Source organism: Alexandromys fortis, unplaced genomic scaffold (assembly GCF_014885135.2).
Source record: "Alexandromys fortis isolate MF-2015 unplaced genomic scaffold, M_Fortis_MF-2015_v1.1 scaffold_3, whole genome shotgun sequence".
Classification (NCBI taxonomy): domain Eukaryota; kingdom Metazoa; phylum Chordata; class Mammalia; order Rodentia; family Cricetidae; genus Alexandromys; species Alexandromys fortis.
In genome coordinates, this window is record NW_026067909.1 from 14,283,720 (window position 1) to 14,293,610 (window position 9,891).

The 9,891-nt window shown below is 51.1% G+C and overlaps 1 protein-coding gene across 1 annotated transcript; it reads right to left on the reverse strand.

Moving 5' to 3' along the window:
* Positions 1-1,295: 1,295 nt before the first annotated feature.
* Positions 1,296-7,344, reverse strand: LOC126498174 (calcium-binding protein 4). Its single transcript, XM_050136517.1, has 6 exons — positions 6,991-7,344; positions 6,567-6,597; positions 6,348-6,491; positions 4,401-4,510; positions 3,430-3,577; positions 1,296-3,329 (listed from the first exon to the last, which is right to left on the reverse strand). The coding sequence occupies exons 1-6, from the start codon at positions 7,342-7,344 to the stop codon at positions 3,301-3,303; spliced, it is 816 nt and encodes a 271-aa protein (XP_049992474.1). The 3' UTR covers positions 1,296-3,300.
* Positions 7,345-9,891: the final 2,547 nt, after the last annotated feature.

Here is a 9,891-nt window from a genome sequence, read left to right on the forward strand (position 1 = left end):
TACAGAGGTGGAGGTGGAGGCAGGAAAGTCCTGGTATCTGAAGTTCCAAGACAGCAAGAGTCCTGCCTATCTCAGAATGGAAGGTGAACAACTGAGATTTTCTTCCTTCCTTTCCTTCATTCTTTCTTTTTGTTTTTCAAGTCAGGGTTTCTCTCTGGCTGTCCTGGAACTCGCTTTGTAGACCACGCTGGCCTCAAACTCACTGAGATCCGCCTGCTTCTGCCTCCTTAGTGCTGGGATTAAGGGTGTGCGCCACCACTGCCCAACTCCTACTGAGGCTTTCTTCTGAGCTCTATGTCTGTGTTATGGCATCCTCCTGCCCCCACCCCCTGGATTTTTTTAAATTTAGATTTATTATTTTGTGTGAATGAGTGTTTTGCTTGGGTGTATGTCTGTGGCCCACATGTGTGCCTGGTACCCAGAGAGGTAGTGAGGCTCCATGTGGATACTGGGAACTAAACACAGGTTCATTTACAAGAACCACTGAGCCAACTCTCCAACCTGATTTTTTTTTTTTTAGAAAAGTGAAAAAGACAAAATCCAAGCCCACAGTTCGTATTATCAGTACATTCACACAGTTATCATCCAATAAACATAACGAGAACATAGAAAAAAAGGGAAATTTCAAAACTGTTCATTGAAAAGAGAGCTGGCAAGATGGCTCATTGGGTCAAAGCACTGTTGCCATTACACATCCCAGACAGCTTGAATCTGATCCCCAGATCTACTGTGGAGAGAGAACTGACTCCCCAAAACTGTCCTCTGTCCTCCACATGTGCACCATGGCAGGCACTCACAAACAACGTTAGCCTGTCCTAGAACTCACTCCATAGACCAGGAACTCGAACTCAGAAGCCCACCTGTCTCTGCCTCTCAAGTGCTGGGATTAAAGGCGTACGCCACCACGGCCCGGCCATGATACTGTTTTTTAAAAGACAGTTGCAGTGTCCTCTGGCTGGCCTGGAACTTGCTCTGTAGACCATATTGGCCTCAGATTCACAGAGATCTACCTGCCTCTGTCTCCCCAGGGCTGGAATTAAAGGTACCTGTCACCATGGCTTAAAAAAAAAAAAAAAAAAAAAAAAAAAAAAAAAAAAAAAAAAAAAAAGGGGGCTGGAAAGATGGCTCAGAGGTTAAGAGCACTGACTGCTCTTCCTGAGGTCCTGAATTCAATTCCCAGCAACCACATGGTGGCTCACAACCATCTGTAATGAGATCTGGTGCCCTCTTCTGGTGTGCAGACAGAACGCTAGAATATTGTATACATAATAAATAAATAAATAAATTCATTTAAAAAAAATAAGTAAATAGATTCAATTCCAATTCCATTCTTTGACCAGTATATATCACTTAAAGCTGAAATGTAACCAATTAGCTTTCTTCCTTTGTTAAAGGTACATCATTCATTTAGGAGAGATTCACACACGTGTGTGTGTCAGAGGACAGCTGTGGGGTCATTCTCCCATGGCATGTGGAGCCCAGGGACTGAACTCAGTCTTCAGGCGTGGCACCTTTATCCGCTGAGCCATCTCGCTGATCTCGCTTGCCCTCCTCTCTCTCTCTCTCTCTCTCTCTCTCTCTCTCTCTCTCTCTCTCTCCCTCTCTTTCCTTTTTTAGTGAGGCTCTCAAGCCCAGGACCTTGCCAATGTTATGCAGGCACTCAGCCACTAAGTCACACTCCAGCCCAGAGCCCAGAGCTAGCCTCTTGCTGATTAACCCATCTTACCCAGATGACTCTGACCGTGACACCTCTCTACGATCTGAACAGACACGCAGACACAATAAACAGCATCTCATTCTCTCGAGGCACACTCATAGGAGAAACAAGTATTTCCGTAGCGGCTGTGGGTGGGTGGTGCGCGTGCCTTTAATCCCAGCATTTGGGGGTGGGGCAGAGGCAAGAGGGTTTCTGTGAGTTCCAGGCCAGCCAGGCTGCAACCAAAAACTTATCTCTTCCTCAGCCTTCTCCTCGTTTAAATCAAAATTCTTCATTTTCCTCCTTGCCTCCTCTGTAATGGTATATTCTGTGTCCCTCGTCCTCCAGGCTAAGCTTCAGTGAAGTCCACTGTCACTCGTTCTACCCTTCCCCCGACACTAGAAAAGGTCCAGGTCACATCTTTCCTTTGAGTTACTTTTGCCTCTGAAGAAACTTTTTTCCACTCACGGCCCTGACCGCCCTCAACATGCCCCTTCTCATCCTTGAGACCTCTTTGCTGGGTTGCCTTTTCAGACTCTGGATGTAAGCAGGTGGTTCATCCCCTCGCCCCCCAGACTCAAACGGGGGTCTATCACTCGGGAGTGTTAGAGTCCAGGCCCCCAAGCCTCAATCCAGGACTGAATCCCCCAGTGTCAGTTCCTCCAAGATCCCACACTGAGGTCCCCAAGCAGCCCCTCCTTTCCCGCACTTTCACTGTTGGAACTTCTACCCTCTTGCCTTGGCCTCCTGTACGGAGATTGCCAGCAGGTCTGCCACACCCAGATTCCAGTTCACTTTTCAGTTATGGCAAGGGGTGCGTGGTGGGCGGCGGAGGTGTGTGGTGGGCAGCGGGGGTGCGTGGAGGGCAGCAGGGGGTGGGGATAGACAGAGCATGAGCATGCCAAAGAACTTTATGAAGTTGGTTTTCTCCTTCCATCATGTGAATTTTTTGTTTGTTTGGGGGGTTGGTTTTTTTTTTTTTTTTTTTTTTTTTCAAAGAGGGTTTCTCTCTGTATCCCTGGCTGTCCTGGAACTTACTCTGTAGACCAAGCCTGGAACTCATAAAGATCTACCTGTCTCTGCCTCTGCCTCCCAAATGCTAGAATTAAAGAAGGGTGCCACCACTGCCCGGCCCCTACCATGTGAATATCAAGGATCCAATACAGACTTGGTGACAAGAGCTTTTACCTGCTGAGCCATTTTTACCAGGCCCAAGTTCATTTCTCAGAACAGCACTTTCTGCACACAAGTAGTGGGAAGTGGTTTGGCCGCCCTCTCAATCCACCAGGTCCTAAGAATTCCCCACAATACACTCTGCCTGGTTTATTCAAAAGCAGCCAACGCTGGGGAACTCCCTACCTCTCCAGGGCCTGGAGAGATTTCAAATCTTGTTCTCTGCTGAGAACTGCACCCAGCTGGGATTTTTCCCTCCACAGTTTGGGAGTGGGAGGAAAAGACAGCGCTGCAGACACGGGAGGCAGGCCTACTCAGGGGTAGCTGCTGCCTACAGTTGGGGAGGAGCTCCCAGCCTCAGGAAGGGCGTGGTTGTCTGGTTTCTCGCAGGTTTGTGGGCCTCAGGGGCAGTAGGTCGCCCTGCAGGTGCCTCAGCCAGTAGATAGCATCATTACAAATTCTGCAGGAGAGAGGGGTAGAGAAAGGCCAACCCAGGTCAGGGATTGAAGGAGATCCAAAGTGCCGGAGGCATGGGCTGGGTGTCTGTGTGGCTGACTCACCGTCAAAGTCTATGGTGCCATCCCCATTGAGGTCCATGTCTCGCAACATCTCATCCAGCTCAGTGCCCTCTAGTGGTTCCCCCAGCAGAGCTGGCGCTGCCTGCCGCAGCTCCGCCACTGTGATCAGTCCATCCCTGTCCTTGTCAAACTGAAAAGAGAGAGAGTCCAAGCAGGGCTCCTACCCTGTTGTCTCTGTATGTGGCTCCATTCTGGTTTGGTTTCTTTCTTTTTTTTTATTTGAGATAATGTCTCAGTATGACATCCTGCCCAGGCTGGTCTCAAACTCACAGAGTCTCTCTTGCCTCTGCCTCCCAAGTACTGAAATTAAAAGTGTGACCCAGGCTGGGCTGTGGTGATACAAGCTTTTAACTCCAGTACTTGGGAGGCAGAGGCAGGCGATCTCTGTGAGTCTGAGACCATCCTGGTCTACAAAGTGAGTTCCAGAACAACCAGGGCTGTTACACAGAAAAACCCTGTCTCGAGAACCCCTCCCCCCCCCAAAAAAAAAGTATGGGCTAACATATCATGCTTAACCTCCTCGGGTTTGTTCGGTTTATATTGTTGAGACAGTGTCTCAACTCACTGTGTAGTGGATACAGCCTTGAACTCCTTATCCTCCCGCCTTCTCCATCTCCCAAATCCTTGGATTATACGTGTGTACCACCACGCCCTGGCCGTGCTTGGTGCTAAGGACTGAGCCCAGGGCTTTGTGCATACTAGTTATGCACTATGCCAACTGAACTACATCCTGTTCTCGGTTCTGCTCTTGCCACTGCCTGACCCAGGGCCACGATGCCAGGTATCTAAACCTCCCCATCCTCAGAGATCAGTTTCCCTGACTGAAAACCTCACAGGCAATGAGCCACGCCCTCTCTACCTGTCCCTACACCCTAGTCTTGCCTCTCCGGACCCCCTGAAGGCAGGGATCCCAGTAAATGTAGTCCATGCTTGCCACCGCTTGTACCCCTTACCTCTCGGAAGGCGCTGCGCAGCTCTTGTACACCCAACATGTGAGCTGTCTCCTCCCTCAGCTTTGGGCTGATCAGCTCCACAAACTCTTCAAAATCCACAAAGCCGCCCACTGTGGACCCAGGCAGAGTGTCAGAATCTGTTCAGGGAGGATGCTGCGTTCTTCTGCCCTCCCTCCAGGGCTCTGAGCCCAAGAAGGCGCACCTAGCTCCTCGCTCAAAGAGGGGTTTCTTGGCTACTGGGGGTCAGGGACGCCCCTCTTCTCCATGAAGCACCAGTGGGCCAGAAAGAGAAGGCAGCCTAGGTTCAAATCCTGCTGTATGAGGTCTTGGGTGGTTTACCAATCCTCTTGCTCTCTGGGAGGGGCCTGGATGAGCAGTGCTACAGCTGCTGGAAATCAGGGCTCAGCTGGGTGGAGCTGAGCAGGAAGCACAGATTGTTATGGGATATTTGTACACTGTGTGAAGATGTATCATTGTGATTGGTTTAATAAAGAGCTGAATGGCCAATAGCCGGGCAGGAAGAGGTTAGTTGGGACTTCCAGGGATAGAGAGGACTCTGGGGAAAAGAGAGGTGGCGTCACCAGCCAGACGCACAGGAAGCATTATGGGCAGTATAGAGATGAGGTAATGAGCCATGAGGCAGAACACAGATTAAAATGGATGAGTTAATTTAAGTTATAAGAGCTATTGGGGTAAGCCTAAGCTAAGACCAAGCTTTCATAATTAATAATAAGTCTCTGTGTCATTATTTGGGGCTAGCAGTGGGGGAAAAAAGCCCACCTACACTAAACACCTTTAAAAAGCACAGCCATGTCGGTGTCGTCCCTCAGTTCTAAGATGTCATTAGTCCCCCAAGACTCCAGGGATCAAGCAACAACTTTGGGGGAAAGAGACACACGGCCCTAGAATGAGCATTGCGCTTCTTGCTTGTGTTTGAGGCATGGACTGTGTTAATGTTAACCTGGAGCTCACTCTGCAGCCCAGGCTGGCCTTGAACTCACGGAGATCCTCGGCCTCTGCCTCCCCAGTTTGGGATTATAAGCATGTGCCACCACGCCTGGCTCTGGTTAATTTTTGTGTGTCAACTTGACATAAGGTCATTTAGGAAGAGGGAACTTCAATTGCGGAAATGCCCCCATTAGAGTAGCCCATAGGCAAAGCAAGTCCGTGGGACATAATGATTGATGTAAGAGGGCCCACTCCTGGAAGGGTGGTCCTGGGAGGTATAAAAAAGGGAACTGAGGGGCTGGAGAGATGGCTCAGTGGTTGAGAGCACTGGCTTTTCTTCCAAGGGTCCTGAGTTCAATTCCCAGCAACCACGTTAGCTCACAGCCTTTTGTAATGAGTTCTGGCACCCTCTTCTGGCCTGCAGGCATATGTGCAGACAGAACACTGTGTACATAATAAATAAATTAAAAAAAAAAAATAAGGAAGGTAGCTGGCCAGGAACCTGGAGATAAGCCAGAGAGCAGCAAATGTGTCCACAGTTTCTGTTTCAGTTCCTGACTTGAGTTCCTGCTCTGACTTCCCTCAATGATAGATTATAAACTGTGATACGAAATAACCCCCTTTTCTCTCCATGTTGCTTTTGGCTGTGGTATTCATCACAGCGGTAGAAAGCAGGCCACGATGTGTGCATCGATGGCAAAGCCCATGCTCGTTTTGAAATTGTTGTAAAAAAAAAAAAAAAAACCAGCAGATGGCTCCGTGGACAAACATTCCTGTCACCAAACCGGATGACCTGAGTTTGAGTAGATCCCTGGGACCCATGCGATAGAAGAACTCACTCTTGACAGTTGGATTCTGACCTCCAGATGCACGCTATGGTACACATACACGCCACACACTAATAACTAAAATTAACAATAGCACGGATGTAGCCCACCCCTGCTCTAGGTAAGCAGTCTGGCTCCCAACCCAGTCACCCAGCAGGGCTCCGCCACTGACTGCGCATCTTCACGTGCTGCGACACTTCCAGGAGCTCCATCTCCGTGGGCATGTAGCCCAGCGTCCGCATGCAGTCACCCAGCTCCCGGTAGCCGATGCAGCCATCCTGGTCAGTGTCAAACTCCTCAAAGGCAGCCTGCAGCTCTGTAGGGGTTAACAAAGTCAGAGCAGGAATACCCAGGGTCACCGTCCACCTCCCAGCAACAGTGAGACACTCACCCTCCAGCTCCTCAGGACACAGTTCCCGATCCTGTATAGGAATAAGGCCACATGTCCCCACTTGCCACAGCTCCTCCAGCCTCCCACTCCAAGTGCACTGTGCAGGGCTGGCCCCACCAAAGCAGCTGAAGAAGGGTGGAATCCTACAGACCCCATGAGTAGACAGCTACCTTCTCCCATTCTCTTGGAGATCCAAATGGGTTCTCCAAGATGCCTGGTATGAGGAGGACTTCTGCTCCCTATGCCAGTTGATCAGAAGCCAACCTTGTCCTGCATTCACTTCCCCTTGCTGGGTACAAGAAGCCACAACTCTGCCCTGTCCTGTCTTTCCCAATCTGGGACAAGAGGCCCAGACAGTAGGGTCAGGAAGGGATAAAGAAAAGGAGAGTTAGCCTCAAACACCCCCCCCCCCTTTACCCCTGACCTTTCCGAAGATGCGGTTGAGCAGGGGCCCATAAGTCCTTTGGGCAGCATCCTCCTGGGGGTCAGAACGACGTCGGTGGGACTGTCGGTGAGAGGCTTGCCTGGGCGGTGCTGAAGGTGGCTCGCCCTGCCCCACTTTGGTCTTTGGGGCGTTCCTGCTGCTTCCTGAGGCCTCGGAGCCTTGGCCAGAGGACTGCTTCCCAGAACTGGCCTTCTGGGACCCTGGCAGTCGCCTCTCCTTCTTGCTCCTTCTTCTGGTCAAGGTGGGACCCTCAGCAGCACTCCCGGGAGATACAACTCCTTCAGGGGTCTTCTGGTGGCCAGGAACCCGCTGCGAGCCATGCTCTGCTGCCATGCAGAGGATAACGGGACTCAGCGATGCAGCTCCCTGTAGTGCCCTTGGTTCTCAGGGCCCAGAAAACTGCTTAGGGGCCCCGCAGGCTTGAGATGATCACCTGGGATCCACAGTGAGGGGGATTAGGGTAAACGAAGCAGGCAGCAAGCCTAATCTGTGCCCTCTGCCCTAGGGTGTCCTGGCAGCACCAGATGGGTCTTGAAAACTGTTCTTAGGAGTGAGGGTACCAGGACACAGCAGCTGCAGTGGGCTCATACTTAAACTCAACCACTTCTTACCTAGTAGAAGCAGCCAATTCATCCTTCCAAGTCTCAGTTTATCCATCTCTGAAATGGGAGCACACTACTGCAGAGTTAAGCACTCATCCCAGAGTGTGACATGGCTAAATTTAGTGTAGCAAAGACCAGTGAAGGCCCCTGAGACAGGATGAGGGCTACTGGAAAAGACTGAGAGTTGTCACCTTGGGTGTGCAATGGAGTGACATCCTAGTTGGAGCAGAGGGCATTTGAAACTTTAGAAAGGAGGCCTTGGACACTGATGGAGGGGTGGGATTGACATAGTGTGCCCTGGGCTAAAGGAGTCCCAAGCAAAGGGTCTCTGTTACCTAACCTTGGGATGGGGGGCCCTGGCTGGTGACTTAGCCCTATGGGGCCACGGTTAGGGTTTCCCAGAGAGCAGACCCATGAATGATTGATGCTCCCTCAGCTTGGGTTTCCTGCCTGTCCGCCTTCATATCTCCACTGGGCGCCATGCGGCGGGCCCCATCGTGGGGCTGGTTGGTGGCGGACCTTGGGCAATCAGGTGGCACCCTGCTCCTTCTACCTGGCCTGCATCTCCCAGGTAAGCCAGGAAATGCTACAGGCCCTGAGGGAGGGGCATCCAGGCTCTGAAGCCATCAGGGCTAGAACTCATACAGGAGACTCTGCCAAGAAAGAGGCTGCGGTGGGAAGCTGTGGGGATAGTGGCTGCAACCGTGGGTTCCAGGCATGATCCAGGCGTGTTCGGTATGTAGCTGGTAGCTAGTCCCTCTCAACCCTCAGAGGGACGCTTTCTTCCCTCCACCAGCTGGGGGAGGTAGAGTAAGGACAGCAGAAGGCACCGGGGACTCATGCCTGGGCGCCCCTCCCCCACTTCATTGTCAGCTTCCCACTGAGCCCACTGCCTCCTCTCCATAGTAGCTCCAGGGACAAACACGGGAGCAGCACAGGTGGCAATGCAAGACACTGAAGAATCCTAAGCTGCTCTCAGGACACTCCGGGCCAGCCTGCCAGGGTCTGGAGGCACAGACCTCACCTGGCGTCCTGAGGAGGGCACTAACGGCACTGTCCCTCCAGGAATTCTAAGCATTTGAAACCCCATATCAGGATCATGTGAAAGGATAATCCAATAGTTTTCTTTCTTCCTGTTTTGAGATAATTTCTCACGTATCCCAGGCTGCCTTCAAAACCCCAACTATCAAAGGCTAGCCTTGAACTCCTGATCCTCTTGCTCCACTCTCCAATGCTTCGGGTGTGCACCAGTTGCTGCTTTTGTTTGAGAGGTTTTAAAACCCTGTTGTCTAGGCTGACCTTGAACTCATCGCAATTCTCCTGCCTCCGCCTCCCGTGTACTGAGGTTACCAGCATTGCTACCTTTAAACGGTTTTCAAACCCTGTCTTCGCGCACACTAGGGGGTTGCTCCTGCCCCTTTAATCGGAGCACCCCTTCTCCATCCATGGAGATGGTCCACTCCAGCGCTTTACCTTAGAACAAGACTTGGAGCTGCAGGAAAAGAGCTAGGCTGGGCCTGATGGTACACTCCTTAGAATTCCAACACTCAACAAGCAGAGGCAGGAGGATCATTTAAACTTTGAGAGGAGCCTGCTCTACATAGTGACAACTTGTCTCAAAGAAACAAGAGGCAGGGTCAGGGGATGTGAGTCAGTTGGCAGAAGGCGTGCCAGGCACACACGAGGCCTTCGGTCCAATCCTCTCAAGCCTGCATAAGGTGGACACAGTGGTGCATGGCTGTAATCCGAGCACCGGGTAGCCAATACAGGAGGACCAGGAGTTCAAGGCTACCCTCAGCTCTGTAATGAATCTGAGGCCATTTTGGACTATGTGGGATCTTGTCTCATGCCACTGTCCCCCGGCTTGTCTCAAAAATTGAAAAACTGAAGCCGGGCGATGGTGGCACACGCCTTTAATCCCAGCACTCGGGAGGCAGAGGCAGACGGATCTCTGTGAGTTCGAGACCAGCCTGGTCTACAGAGCTAGTTCCAAGACAGGCTCCAAAGCCACAGAGAAACCCTGTCTCGAAAAAAAAAAAATTGAAAAACTGGGCTGAAGAGATGAGATGGCTCGGCTGTTAAGGCATTTGCTGCTCTTGCAGGGGAACCAGGTTCAGTTCCCAGCATTTGCATGATAGCTCCCAACTGTCACGTAACTCCAGTTCTAGGGGACCCGATGCCCCTTTTTGGGCTCCACAGGCACCATCACACACAAAGTGCATATATATATACATTCAGGTAAACACTTCATACCCATAAAATAATAAATAATTCTTTT

Excerpts from the sequence above, each read along its gene's own strand:
- LOC126498174 (XM_050136517.1), bottom strand. The coding sequence starts at position 7,344 with ATGGCAGCAGAGCATGGCTCGCAGCGGGTTCCTGGCCACCAGAAGACC. Across the intron at positions 6,492-6,566 it reads GTGTCCTGAGGAGCTGGAGG|AGCTGCAGGCTGCCTTTGAG; the intron begins GTGAGTGTCTCA and ends TAACCCCTACAG. Across the intron at positions 3,578-4,400 it reads TGCGCAGCGCCTTCCGAGAG|TTTGACAAGGACAGGGATGG; the intron begins GTAAGGGGTACA and ends CTCTCTTTTCAG.